Source organism: Blennius ocellaris, assembly GCF_963422515.1.
Source record: "Blennius ocellaris genome assembly, chromosome: 18".
Classification (NCBI taxonomy): domain Eukaryota; kingdom Metazoa; phylum Chordata; class Actinopteri; order Blenniiformes; family Blenniidae; genus Blennius; species Blennius ocellaris.
Genome location: NC_137667.1, coordinates 12,314,034 through 12,328,825, shown reverse-complemented (window position 1 = coordinate 12,328,825; position 14,792 = coordinate 12,314,034). Strand labels below are relative to the sequence as shown.

At 42.5% G+C, this 14,792-nt stretch overlaps 1 protein-coding gene across 2 annotated transcripts in view; it reads right to left on the bottom strand.

Annotated features, from left to right (window-relative positions):
- ptprk (protein tyrosine phosphatase receptor type K) overlaps positions 1-13,421 on the bottom strand; it is a 114,315-nt gene extending 100,894 nt beyond the window's left edge. For both annotated transcript variants that reach the window (XM_080514266.1, XM_080514267.1), the window contains exon 1: positions 13,152-13,421. In XM_080514266.1, coding sequence (XP_080370392.1) covers positions 13,152-13,233 — 82 coding nt within the window. In that variant the 5' untranslated portion in view covers positions 13,234-13,421. The remainder of the gene's footprint in view (positions 1-13,151) is intronic.
- Positions 13,422-14,792: the final 1,371 nt, after the last annotated feature.

Sequence of the window (14,792 nt, the reverse complement as noted above, 5' to 3'; positions counted from 1 at the left end):
AAATGAATTAAATTATCTCCTGCAACTAAGCACACAAAGTGGCATTTATCCAAAGAACTCATCACACCAGAAAACATCAGCACACATGGCCTCATTCAGAGGCCAACAAAGGCAGACAGCTGTAGTTTTGTTTCAAACCTGTACTTAACTTCACGCTTTGTAGTGAAGAACTAACCCTAGAAGACAGAGCTCCACTGTGTGTGTGTGTGTGTGTGTGTGTGTGTGTGTGTGTGTGTGTGTGTGTGTGTGTGTGTGTGTGTGTGTGTGTGTGTGTGTGTGTGTGTGTGTGTGTGTGTGTGTGTGTGTGTGTGTGTCTGAGACTGAGTGTGAGAGACAGTTTGTGTCATGGGGAGGTAGCGCTGTATCTGCTAACCGTTACCCCAACAAGACAGCTCGCTTGGTTCGCACAGACACACGGAGGGACACACACACACACACACACACACACACACACACACACACACACACACACACACACACACACACACACACACACACACACACACACACACACACACAGGAACATACATGGGTTTCACACACAGACACTTTATTTGCCTTTGGTCCAGCGCAGACGTAGTGACAGTGAACCTCGCCACTTAATGCAAAGAGACAGTTTCTTCTACAAACTCTTATATGTAGAAGTGTGTGTGTGTGTGTGTGTGTGTGTGTGTGTGTGTGTGTGTGTGTGTGTGTGTGTGTGTGTGTGTGTGTGTGTGTGTGTGTGTGTGTGTGTGTGTTTACGTGTGCGTGACTCCAAGTAAATCTGCCTGAGCTGAAAACGAGAGTCGAGAGAAAACACGAACAAAAGCATTCCACAAAGTGAGTGAGAAAGATACAGAGATACAGAGAAAGAGGGAAAGAAACCTTGAAGTGGGATGGGAGAGGGTGAAGTGGAGACAAACAGGGGGGAATGCTCTGTGCCAGCATGACACCGAGGAGAAGAATTTGTACTTTAGTTTATCAGATTAACCACACAGATACAGTCATTGTTTTCTCTGGCAGCTCCCATAAGTGACATCAAGAAACACTTGAACTGCACTCCAGTTTGTCTTGTGTGTGTGTGTGTGTGTGTGTGTGTGTGTGTGTGTGTGTGTGTGTGTGTGTGTGTGTGTGTGTGTGTGTGTGTGTGTGTGTGTGTGTGTGGGGGGGGGGGGGGTTGTGCAGGCCATAAGGAGAAATTAGTTAAAGAGCCAAACGGTTTGTATGAAGGCAAACACCATTGCAGGTAAGTGTAGAAGTTTAACATCTACTTACTCATTTTAACTCATTCTCACTGTGTTAATTTCTCCACTGGTGTGGTGTTGATGCTGTGCATGAGTCATTTTATAGCTGCAATTTTCACCTTAAAAAAAAATCCCCAATCTTTATCCTGGTAATACAACACCATTCAGGCTGGATTTGGAAATCCCACCCTTGTGTATGTTGAAGGGGGGGAAACACAGAAACTGGAGAGCAAGGGAAAAAAAGGGGGAACGGAGGGAGGGTGCAACAGAGGGGAGAGAGTAGAGAGGAGGAGGAGGAGGAGGAGGAGGAGGAAGAGAGAGAGGAGGATAGGAGAGAGGGGAAAAGTGGAGTACATGAAAAGGGGGGAGGGTTTGATAAACGTTGTGTTACTCTGTTTGGGTTAGTGGGCCATAAATTCCAAGGGAAGGGGTGAGAGATGGAGGGAGGAGGACTGGAAGAAGGGAATGAGGTAAGCTAAGCATTTCAGGAGAGAGGCTTAGGTGGAAATGTTTTGCAAGAGAGGAGAGGATTGTTTAACTAAAATGACTCACTTTGCTTGACTCCGCCAGACACGGTAACATCTGCATAGTATCAGTAGTGTGTGTGTGTGTGTGTGTGTGTGTGTGTGTGTGTGTGTGTGTGTGTGTGTGTGTGTGTGTGTGTGTGTGTGTGTGTGTGTGTGTGTGTGTGTGTGTGTGTGTGTGTGTGTGTGTGTGTGTGTGTGTGTGTGTGTGCGTGTGTGTGTGTGCGTGTGTGTTTTCACAATGTGAATCCCAAGGCTTCCTCCCAAGGAAAACCTACATGTCCTATTTTAGCATCTTCCGTGGTTCATATGTAGCTCCACAGCGTCTGTTGGGAGTTTTGTTCGCTACACTCCTCTCTCGTTCCTTATCACTTCCAGTAGAAAGGGCAAACTGTTTGGACCGTTCAAAGAACTTTGCAGTTCAGTAATCAAGCGCGGCAGAACTTGAGATCAGAGTTTCCCACACGCTCCTTTTACAGCGCCGCTCAAAAACACAAGTGCCTGAAGGAGTTACGGTCTCAGTGGGAGTTCCAGCACAACCATGGAAAAACCTATTGTTTAGCTTCTTGAATGCATAGATATAAATCTCAAAGGTTGCCCGTTTGTAGGTATGAGGTTGAGAATCAGCAGGCCGCACTGGCCCCTCTCAGTTAAAACTGTTGGGGGTGGTGTTTACACATAATTTATGACCTCCTGTGAATCCCTGGAAAGTATGCATTTCTATTCACGATTTCAGCCAAGAATACTGTTCAGTGAAGCTTATATTACAGAAAAATCCACATTATTCCAAGTTTGTTTCATATCCAAGTTATTAGAGTTCAGTTACTTTCATCTGCTGCTTTTTGTAATGGTTGCAAATTTCCCAAGACAGTAGAAGAGCAAGGGTACAAAATGATTCCTCTTATAGTTTGTTTTGTGTATAAAGAAGTGAATTTGAATGTGAAGCTGGCACAAATATGATTTGATTTCTAGCTGAGTGACCCAAAACAGAAGATACCCACCTATATTTCGCTGACTTTAGTGCTTGTATAATGCAGAAAACATGAGAGATATGTCAAGTATTTTTAATTGAAAGTGCGCTCATATAATAGGGATGCCTTTTTTATATATTTTATTCGATACGGACACACAGAGCTCTTCAATCAACAGGGGGAAATTATATATGAGTCAGAAATAGCCGACATGTGTTCTCAGATGTTCTTATGCATATTGAGTAAATACATCTTCTTTCAAGCTGGATTGGAAAAATGTACAGTTAATCTGTTGATTATGTCTGATCTATTACTTTCTGGAAAAAAAAAGCATAGAAAATGTCCATCACACTGTGGCCTCATCAAGCTGCTCATTAACTGCAACCATCACTCCAATATCAAATGATTTTCATTTACAAAAGAAACAAATGATCTGCAAATCTCTTGTGGAGGCAAAGTTAGTCACTTTGTCCTGTTAAATGGCTTTAAGAATGGCTCAATAATTGACTTTGTTGTAATTTCATTTGATATTGATTCATTAGTTAATTAAATTGTGTTTTGATTTAATTTGCACATCCTTGAGCTCAGCTTTCTGCTGCATATCTTCTATTCTATCTGGCAAAGTGGCAAGTCAAACAAGATGCAGAGAGATATGGCATTATGACTCCTGCCACCGTACATTTATGATCAACATTCATCACTTAATTATCACTCACTTACAAGTGGACTGTGATTTTATTGCATGCATACCAATGAGGAAAGTTTTTGAGTCAATATTAAAGTGTCTCCGTTTCATGCTGTAACGTATCTGTGCAGGACACACGAGTTGCAGTTTATCGTGTGGCTCTCACACACTCAGGAATCCAGGCTGGGATGGACCAGCCAGGGAGCTGACAGACAGACAGATGTTGAACATTGAAATGTCCATCCTCAGACTCCCACACACAGCCTGTCTCTTAGAGTGATTGACTGTAGGTGCGTATGCGCGATCGCTGTCAGGCTGACCATGTGTCTGCAGTCATCTTGCAGTAAGAAGGGACACACACAAGCTGGCAGGCGGACAGACCGACTAAGCGACAGATTAAGGTGGCAGACAGACAGTTTTGAGAGGAGAGAAGGAAAAAAAAAAAAAAAAACCTTGTGTAACATCGTTTGGAGGAAAGAGATAGCTTGAGAATATCTGTGAGGAGATTTAAATCTCCGCTCACACAGACAGAGGAGCAGCAGTGTGGTGATGTGAAGATACACGGTTAGGGACGGAGCTGATAATCTTAATGGACTGGTCATCTACCCGTAAGCTGCTGATTCTCACACACGCGCGCACACAGGATGGAGGGTTTATATATCTCGAAAGCTTTCTACCACTTGTGATCTGAAATCAGCTTAAAGGAAAGAGGAAAATTATTTGAAACCGTAAAATGAAGTCTTCTCTTAATATCTGGGTGGACACACAGTGGCTGTATGGCTGAAGCAAAATGTCCTGTGGGATTTCATCATGAGACAACACACACTGATCGAGAATGGGCATTTTCTCCGGTATGCTGCACATGGATTGCTTTTGGCTACTTTCCTATGTGTTAGTGTGTGTTGCAGTTTCATGACAGATGTCTTCTTAACTGGACTAATGGAAACCATTTCACCCAGCATCCATAGCTACACACACACACACAAACACACAGGCACATACACAGGATCCCCTTGGCTATGTTGTGCACCTAAAGGCTGACAGAATCGTGTTTGAATAACTACACACATTCGGGTTGTCATATATACCCAAAATGGAGACAAACTACTGCCTGAAGGAAATTGTTTTTATTTGAAAACATCTCTATGAGCACTTTAGTTTCCATTTGAAGATATTCCGATATTGTTTGTTACATTAAAGACTTACTCCATTGCTCCAATAGTTAGGTAAAAAGCGACCGCAATAATCCATGTTGGATATTTCCACTGATACTTTCAGCTCTACAATGTACATTAATTAAAGTAAGAATTTATTTATGAGAGAAAAAATAATTCAAGTCACGAAACTCAAGTTACACTTTAGCCACAAAAATCCCCTCACATGCAACTATTTGGGACCGGAGGTGTTTTGGCTGGATGACAAAATGATCAAACATTTGCTAAACCAGCAGGACAATGGTGACATTTGGCTGCAGTGGAAAGTGAAACTTGTGTATCGTTAATTGTGTATCATTAATTCTTCCATCTAGTCAAGCCTAATAGCTAACATATTAGCAAAGTTTCCTTGCTTTATACACACAGCCTAATATGCTAATATGTAGTCTTCCTTCATAAATGTTCAGTAACCTCTTGGACGAAGTGGTACCGGTAGAAAAAACATGGATAGTTTTGTAACTATAGCTGTAATTAAAGTAAAAATACGAGTGCTATAAATCGAATCACCCCAAATTTAAGTTATTAGGAGAAAGAGGGTTGAATTACAACCAAATGCAAATTGCACATATATAGTAGGATTATTTGTGCTTTCCAGAGGTAAAAAGCACCTCTGTAACACAGGCTCCTAATGCTGCATTACTGGTTGTTTGTAGCCTCGGGGTTACAAGTGAGTCTTTTAGAGGTATTGAGTGCTAAAGGTGGAGCCTAGTTTCAGCATAAAGAGTTTCTGATGGCTCAAAATTGCCTGGTTGCTACTGGACGTACATTACAAATGAGAGAAAACAAACACAACGTCTTACATTTGACAACATCTGCATCCGTGAGTTCATTATGTGCACAAAGCGACAGACATAAGAGCTGGGTTTTCTAAGTGGCTTTTGATTGAACTTTTTCAAACTCCAGTCCTTCATTAGTGTGAACCTCATCTACTGACAGAGCCTGAGAACTAAGAGGCCATTCAAAGTAATTACAAAAAAAGCCTCTCAGAGTATGACTTGAAGAAAATCTACTGAGATCAGCCAGAGCAGATGTAGAACCTGCCAAAACCCCTTTCAAGAACTTGTCCTCGCTAATGTGAATTGACAGTATTTCTGCCCCACTGAGCTTTCATTAAGCTCCTATTATTTTGTATTAAACAATTTGGGTTTTGAAACATAGCACTGCAGATCCTGTTACTCTTCCATGATTAACCAGAATGTGACCTTGAATAAAACAAATGTAGGGGGTTTTTTCTTCCAGATATTTAATTATGATTAACAAAAGAATTAAAACTACATTTTCCTGTCCAAATCCTTTTGTGAAACCAGATTCTATTGCTACACAGCAATCTCTCGTGTCACGGTGTGAAAGTGAAGATGTGTATGACGCAAACATGTCACTTTTACAGAAAAAACAAAAAACAAAACACAACTCTCTCATTAAGTACCAGTCGCTATGAGCGATTGTGTGTGAAGGAGAGGAAATGAAACATATGGAGAACAAACACAGAGGGTGTCTTTAAGAGAAGAGAAGAGAAGAGAAGAGAAGAGAAGAGAAGAGAAGAGAAGAGAAGAGAAGAGAAGAGAAGAGAAGAGAAGAGAAGAGAAGAGAAGAGAAGAGAAGAGAAGAGAAGGGGGCGTTGAGCTACTGAAGGAACAAAGTTTCTCAGAGCTTGTTTATTACAGGCTGGGTTTAACGAAAACAGCACCTGGAAACATCAAACATCCCGACAGCTGTCTAACTCCACAGACGGACAAAGGCAGGACGCACAAATGGTAAACAGATTAACTCGGAGCCAGGCTGGCAAAGACCGGCCACAGCAAACCAGTACAAGTGTGCTTCGGGGTTCAAGGTAGCTTATAATGAAATGCTGAATCTATTTTGACATTGGATTAAATATTTACAGTGAGAGCCAGATAGTTTGCAGATCTGCCAAATAGTTTTAAAAGACATTGTACTGGTGTGTCGGAATGAATTATGAGAATGGAGGCTAAATGGGATGGTTAGTAAAAGAGCCAAAAGGGGGTGACAATGGATGACAAGACCCACAAATCACTACAGTGTCTACACACCAATGCAGGAAACGCGGGTTAAAATGAGGAATAAGATGAAAACACTACGGGAAGATGACGCTCAGCTCATGGCTGATCGATCTCGACTCACCTTTCTCAGAGCGCCCCATGTGAGCTGCGTCCAATAGAAGCAAACAGAAGACAGAGTTAGGTTGGAAAGCATGCAAAGGTTTAAAGATTCAAGAGAGACCATTAAAATGTTTGGGGACCTCAAAAGGGCCACAGTGTAAAAGATTGGCATTGCACACCATTGAGTTGATTAACCCATTTGTGTATGACAAATCTCAATCCATATGATGCCAGATCACATTTGATAATGCAGAGATTGATTCCTCATCAATGCCTTCACTTGTCTACACACAAAGAGGATTGTGATAAACTACAAAAGTGAGAAGTTAGAAATACTCCGTTTTGAGGAGGCAGAAGAAAGACTGAGAAGCAAAAATATAAAACCATTAGAGTCCAATTCAATTGCTGATTGGAGCAGTCGGTTCAGACACAGCTTCAGAGATAATACTTTTGAGTAAGTATTACATGTAATATACTTGCATACAATCCGAGTTGAAAGAACTCCATTGTTGGCTTGCACAGGCTTCCCAAATTCAAACTTTAACCTGTTTTCCAACACATGTCTGACCTCAACCTTTCCCCTCTGCTTCAACTCGGCTCATGGTAACACTCAAAATAATGGGTTTCCCAGGACGCTCCTCACCTGCCACTCTCCAAAGCCTTTGCTTCTCCACACACACACACATGCACAGCAACCACATCTCCATTGTACATATCATTTATTTGGCTCTCCATTAGCGGCGGCCAAAGCAACAACTTCTCTTCACGGAGTCCACCAAAAGCACAGCGAACTATTGGCACATAGTGACATCACAACTATACACATTAATATTGTCTACAATAACAAAAAACTGTTACAAAACAGAAAACACAACAAGACATTACAAAGTCATCATCACTGCACATCCAAGTTCACAACTGGTAGTTACATCTGCCTGTGTGAGTGCGAAGCAAATAGTGTGTGTGTGTGTGTGTGTGTGTGTGTGTGTGTGTGTGTGTGTGTGTGTGTGTGTGTGTGTGTGTGTGTGTGTGTGTGTGTGTGTGTGTGTGTGTGTGTGTGCACTCACCGTAATATAATTAATCAACTGAGTGTTGATTACTTAATCTGTCATTAGCCAGTCATGTGTATAAGGGTGTGTGTCTGTGTGTGTGTGTGTGGGGGGGGGGGGGGGGGGGGGCGAGGGAGGCAGCAGCATTTTTCAAGCCCCCCCCTTGTACCAACAGCTGTGGCCAGAGCCAAACAGGGCAGAGCAGAGATTGATGATGGTGAACTGGTATCATCATTCATCAGGGATGGGATGTTTTGGGATTTGTTTAGATGTGCTGATTCTTTTCATTTCTAATAGAACTTCATCACTTTCTTGGCTCGCTTCCTGTTTACTTGAGTGATGGTTCACTCACACCTCGTGCACCAGCGTGTAAAGTCCGCAACTTTAGGGGAACTTGTAAGCGACACGCCCAGTGGTAAGATTGGAAAATTTCAAACTTGGCCAAATTTACTGGGTTATTTTCTCAAAAGCATGACGACGCAAAAAGGTAGCGAAAGACACCCATCCGTGCTATTCTTCCTTTCACTAATACAGCTGTCGACTCCAATATTTAATATATTTCATTATACTTTGATACATTTCTGTGTGTTAAAACAGAACAAACACCAATTGTACAGAAAAAGCAATTTCACAATGCTAATTTCAATCAGCTATGGGCATGCTGTGGACAGCACCGGAACATTTTCTGGTGTCCAGAGGATTGCTTTGGCTGTGAAAAGTCCATTTGACCGATGGTAATAACGGGCAGGAATTAGTGAGTGTCCAGACAGATCATGTTTAGTCGAGCAGCAGCACCTGCAGGTGTTCTATCTGTGTTCCCATTAGCTTTTCTGCCTCGTGTGAGCCCGGGTTACTCCAGGTGAGGCTGCAGTTTAGATATTGTTTGTGCATACTAGTCTTCTATCAGTAGTTCGCATTGTGATAATGTGACAACTCAATCCACAATAAAGTTAAACCAATGGATGTACAGAGTCTTTGGTGTGGGTAACCACAATCTCTGGTTCAGGTCCAGACAGGCACGCCTGTTTCCCTCCGAGGGTGACTCAGATGAGGGGAGACAAATTCATTCATTAAAAATATCAAATGCACTCTTATTAGGAAGCATCAGTTCCATCGGCGCGCATGTTCAAAAGCTGAGCCTGGAAAGCCGTCGTGTCTGTCTCTGAATATCCGCTCCCCTTTAAACATGAACCTTTATTCAACTTAACACACTCCTACCTGATGAAGAGCTAATTTGAGCTTTAAACATGGAACCTCTTCAAGTGCGGCCAAGTTCAAAGACAATAGTGAAAGGCGGTGACTTTCTTCTTGGCCAATATTCAACAACTTAGTGCCACTTCTGCTCAGTTAACCAAGCACTTTCCCTCCATCCTTGAATGAAAAACATGACAAATTTTTTTTTACACATTTGGTGAGCAATAAACATATGGCTGCTTGGCAACCTGATAAAAGTCCATATTGGAGTTTAGCGGACCGAAATCACAAGCTGCCAATCACAATGTTCTCAGTCGCTCTCACTCTTCTCAACTCTCTGACAAGAGAGCAAGGTCGCACCACCACTGTGTGTCGCTAATCCATTTTTTTTTTCTGCAGCAGCCCTCCAATCCATTCAAACTCCAACACACACATATGCACACAGTCTAATGAGGGATTAGCTAATGAATTCTTTCAACAGATTAATTACATTTTACAGACTTCATCCCAAAACAGCCAACGAAATGAGACGGAGAAGAGATTTTTTTTCTTTTTTTTTTATATATCTATCACTAAATTGAAATCCGTAGGAACAGATTGGCTCTGAGCAAAGGGACGTTTGATTTGAGGAGGAGACATTAGGATGGATCTGAAGGACTGCCCACTGAGGCATCACTTTTAACGAGAAAATAAAGAAAACACCCTTTGATTTGGCGCCATTTTAAATGGCAAGAGTAGAACGAGGAGACATTTTCACATGAATCTAAATGAGACGCAAACATTTCACATGCTCGTCTTTGTGCCACTGTACTCCGGAGGGCTTAAAAGCATCAGCCTCCCGCTTTCTCTTTAAGTGACAGTGAAACACACGAGTTGACACACACACACACACACACACACACACACACACACACACACACACACACACACACACACACACACACACACATACACACAGTCCCTCCTGCCGTTTTCACAGTCTCTTGAGTAGAGGAGATGCCCCTGGCCAAAAACCAATGCTTTCTTGCTTCATTTTTTTCCCCCCTCCTCCTCCTCCCCTTCCTCTTTTTCTCACCATCACTCCATTTATTTTGTCTTTCTCTATTAAAACACACAATTTCATTTCATCTTCTAAATGGAGCAGGAAAGTAATTATAATTAAACCAACTTGGTTTTAATGTTCAAAATACTCAAATAATTTACAATTATAATTAAACCAGCTCTGATATTGTGCTCAGTGGCAGCGGCAGGCTTCTAATTTGTCTGGAGACACTGATGGAAAACAATTATTTCACTTCATTAAGATTAAAGACGCCTGGAATCTGTGTCACAACTCGATCAGAGAGGAGAGACAGATTTAGAAAGTTGTCGAATTAACATAAACTCAGTTACTGACTTTGTAAAGACAGCAAGACACGCTCATTCACATTTATTACACTGACTTTGTAAGTGATTAGCCAAAACCAAACTGTGCAAAACAGCGTGATAAGAAGAGGCACGGGAGAGGCAGATTTATATAAACGCCTTAAATTATGGTCCGACTTTCTAATTGGGAGAATAGATTAAAATGGAAATGAGATGAATTTAGAGAAGAGACGTCTTAATAGCGGACTCACGATGACTTTTTAAAATGTGTGATGGATAGTTTGCCATCCTGGTCGCTGATATTTTTGCCCTTGTCGGTGATTGAGTGCAAAATGCACTGATGCAGCACCCCAACACAAATGTCCCTCATTACTGACTCCTGATCTAACAATGATCAGTTTTGCTCAATGACATCTCATACAGACTGTAATATTTTTTTTGTCCATTAGGCCGATCAGCCTCATTGATTACACATTTTAAAATTAATGTCACTGATGGAAATGACTGTGCTGTTTAGAAGAACCTGATCTGGGCAGTGCATATAGTGTACCTGTGACTGCCTCATGCATTCAGTATGGTTCTGCTGTAGAATTAAAAAATGCAAGGCAATATTAAAAATGTATTGACTTCAATCCTTGTCACTGATTCTTGCATTGGAACACAAGCACCTTGCAGGTTCTCTCTTCCAACTCTTTTTACACACAATTAAACAGTCAAAGTCGCTGCTTTGGAGACCAGCATCTAGTCACTAGTATTTACTTGCAAATTAACTGCACTCGAATTCCCACCAGGGCCTCAAAGAAATTCCACACATTTGTTACCCAGAGAACCAAATGGCCCCGAGGGAGGGGAGGAAAGGGGGATAGATATGGGCTGTAGGGTGGGCAGAGAGGAGGGGGAGGAGGAGGAGGAGGAGGAGGAGGGGGAGTAGAGGGAGCAGTAAAACGTTCATAGGTGGAATTGTAATTAACGTGTAATTTCAAAGCGCATCATTAACGAGCCTTTATGAATACTGGAAGCAGAAACGATGCACCCTGGAAGTCAGTGGTCCTCCCGAGCATGGCGTGTCCCTTCGTACAACCGTAGAGTTTTTGTGGGTTTTTTTTTGTTAGGTGTGTGTGTGTGTGTGTGTGTGTGTGTGTGTGTGTGTGTGTGTGTGTGTGTGTGTGTGTGTGTGTGTGTGTGTGTGTGTGTGTGTGTGTGTGTGTGTGTGTGTGTGTGTGTGTGTGTGTGTGTGATTTTGGAGGTCAGCTGGCAAACAGCTGTGAGACTCTTTCTTTGTATGTCTGCCGGGAGCAGAACGACAACAGAATAAAGAAAGAAGAAAAAGCGCACAGCAGCCACGCATGCAGACAGAAACACGGACATCGCTGCAGAAAACAGTTTGATTTGTTCACAGGGTCCGGTCAGACCCGCTCGAATGACACTGTATATGCTGGACAACTTAATTTGGCTCATTTAGTTGAGGTTTTTTATTTTTCTTCTTCTTCTCCAAAACCTCGTCCCGGAGCGCATCGTGCATCACTTGGAGCGTTGCGTTCCCGAACCGGCAAAAGAGACGCAAAGACGCACTTTCGGATGAGAGTTGCTTGTTTTAACGGGCTGCAGCTGAAGTCCAGCAGCAGAGGTTTTCTTCCATCCCCCGAAAAATGCAGGGGTTTATATCACGATTATCTGGTTTCACTTGCAAAACTGTGCTCGTGTTGCTTTGCATGCATTCACATATTCCCAAATTCGCATTTTTGGTTTTCTAATTGAGTGTTCATAGACTAAAGTCACATTTCTCCCCCAAGTCAAATGACACACTGCATAGGAAAAAAAACAGCCAGCCCTTTATCACCTGGCGATGGGGGCGCGCAGGCTGTATTCCCAGCCATTAGGTTTTATTGCGTGCAGCGCGGATAAAGTTGGAGCAGACGAGGGTCATTTGGTTCGCAAAGAGCGAGAAGCTTCCGAACCCGACAGAGCAACGACTCGTACAAAAAGGGAGCAGCATCTCCCTCAAGACACTTTTCACACCGTGACAGAAGAGAAGACATTATACATCCCGAACTGACAGAATAAAAGGACAAGTCACATGGTGTTAAAACACCATATGGGGGGGGGGCGACGAAATTAAGTGTGAGATCACTATAGTAGACACACATATAAGTCGTTGATGGTATTTTTCGCGGACGTGACATTAGTCTCCGTGCGCAGCCTAACTTTTTCTCCTTGTTTCCCGTCCGCCGCACGGACGAACGGCGACCGATCTCCGTTTTCCCCGCTTGAATACATGAAACTTGCCGGCTATCCCACAACGGACATTGCGTATCAAATAATCGTAACCGCTTGTGAAACGCAGACGATCTCAAATTGTGATGATGTTTTCTGGATCATCGTGGCGAGGTGAGAGACGGTGAAAAGAGAAACGCTTATAAACTTAAGTTTCGGGTGTATTTATTCACGGGAGTTCACATTCCAGACACTGAGTCACTGTTACTCATGTATTCACGCCAAGTGAAACCAACCCAGAAAACTGCATTCAAACTATCTATCGTACCTTCTTGCCACCATTAAAAAAAATTTAATTTATCAAAGAAAAAAAAAAAAAGATAAAAAGCGCCTGTTTAATATCCTCTGGCATTTAAAAAAACGGAGCGTTTCAGATACGCAGGCGAACTTTTCTCCGCACCTGTCAGGAATTCACGCGGCGGAGCCGAACGGGAAAACGCGTTCAACTTTAAACATTCCGCTAAAAAAAAAAAAAACACCCAAAAAACACTTTCAACTGTTTGTTTTAAAAAGGGTTGATCGCGCTCACCTGTCGGTATTTGTCCGGAGGCGTCACGAAGTGTCGAAAAGAGCAGCAGGACTCCCAGGAACACGGTGAAAAGTGTATCCATGGTTTGAAACCGTGGCCGAGCCAGAGAGTCTGTAAACAGTTTCCCCCCAGCGAAAAGTTTTCTTCCTCCCGTCCTCAGCGTCTCTCCGCCTTTCTCGCGCTCTCTTTCCCCCTATCTGCGTGTTATTTGTCGTGTTGTTATTATTCCTCCTGTGGTCGTGGGTTCAGCCGCTCCATTCTCTCCTCTTGTCGCTTCCTACGGGCTCTCGCGGACACTCCACTTTGTTTCACGCGGAGCGGGCGAGCGAGTGAGCGAGCGCTTGCCGAGCGGAGAAAGTGCGTGACGTCACAAGGTAGGAGTCGATGGAGAACGCCGAGAGAAACAATGCAGCAAGAATCCAGACGTTGTTTATTTATGTTTTTATAACACAAACAAATAAATGAATGATAATGTTTAGGTTTTACACCGGACTCAACTCAAACTTGACTTGTGTTGACTTTTTACTCCTGAAATTATACAAATTCATGTATTCAAATAAAAATATTTATGTTTTTTGATATAATTTCATCCATGCTGCACAGTGATGTGTTGGTTAGCACTCCAAATGAGAATAATACCAGTGCCCCGGTTGATCCCTGACTTTGCATATTCCCCCTTTGTGTAGGTTTTCTCTGTGCGCTCTTTTCCCCCAAATGCATTTGCGGCTATTTGCTGACTCTGAATTGACTGTTTTCTTTCAATCAACTACGATGAGCTTGAGCAACCATAAGTTAAAGAGATACGGGAGATGGATGGGTGAATTGATGTCTATATGGTTAGTTTGAGACGACTTCTTTAAGGTGAGGGACCATCAAAATCATCTGTTTCTTTATGAGTACTGTATGCTGTCCATCCTTCGCTCTATATTTTTCACTTGTTTATTAAGTCATAAGTCAAGGTTATGAGAATCAAACATGTCAGCTATAACCCCATCACCTTTGGTAATGAAACACTTGAAGATGTACCTTCCTTTGCCTGTCAATGATTTCTACCAATGTTGGCTCTGAAAAAGACATGCAGGCAAGAACTGGTCAAACTAGATCTGCTTTTCTTTTGCAAAGCCCAATGTAGAGATCTAAAAACGTAGGCCTTAAGACTGAGCTGAAGACATCAAAGCTGTCTTATTCTTCAGTGCTGACAACCGGAGGGAAACTAAAACATCACACGGTCCAAGTGTTCGTTAACCAGTACCCACATTCCATCCGTGGGATCTGATGGCCTTTGGTAATCTGTAATGAAAATTTATGTGCGATTACCAACCAGGAAACCAAAAAAGCAGGAGGAAGTGTGGGTGGATCAGGCTGAATTTGTCATTTGGGGATCACTTGACTATTTATGTTGATTTGACTTGTTCTGGACTACTGACAAACACACACACACAGAACATTTATACAAAAACTATACCGTCATGCTCGTTTTGATAAATATGAGCGTGTATGGTATGGTCTTGTGGTGAGAGAACCTTCCATCTCTTCACGAGCAGTGTTATCCGATTTGCTTCGGAATGCAAGGAGAATCATTGATGGAAAGTCGAATTTAATTTCCAGTCTCTTTCTGGACTGAGTGCACTCACCCATGTA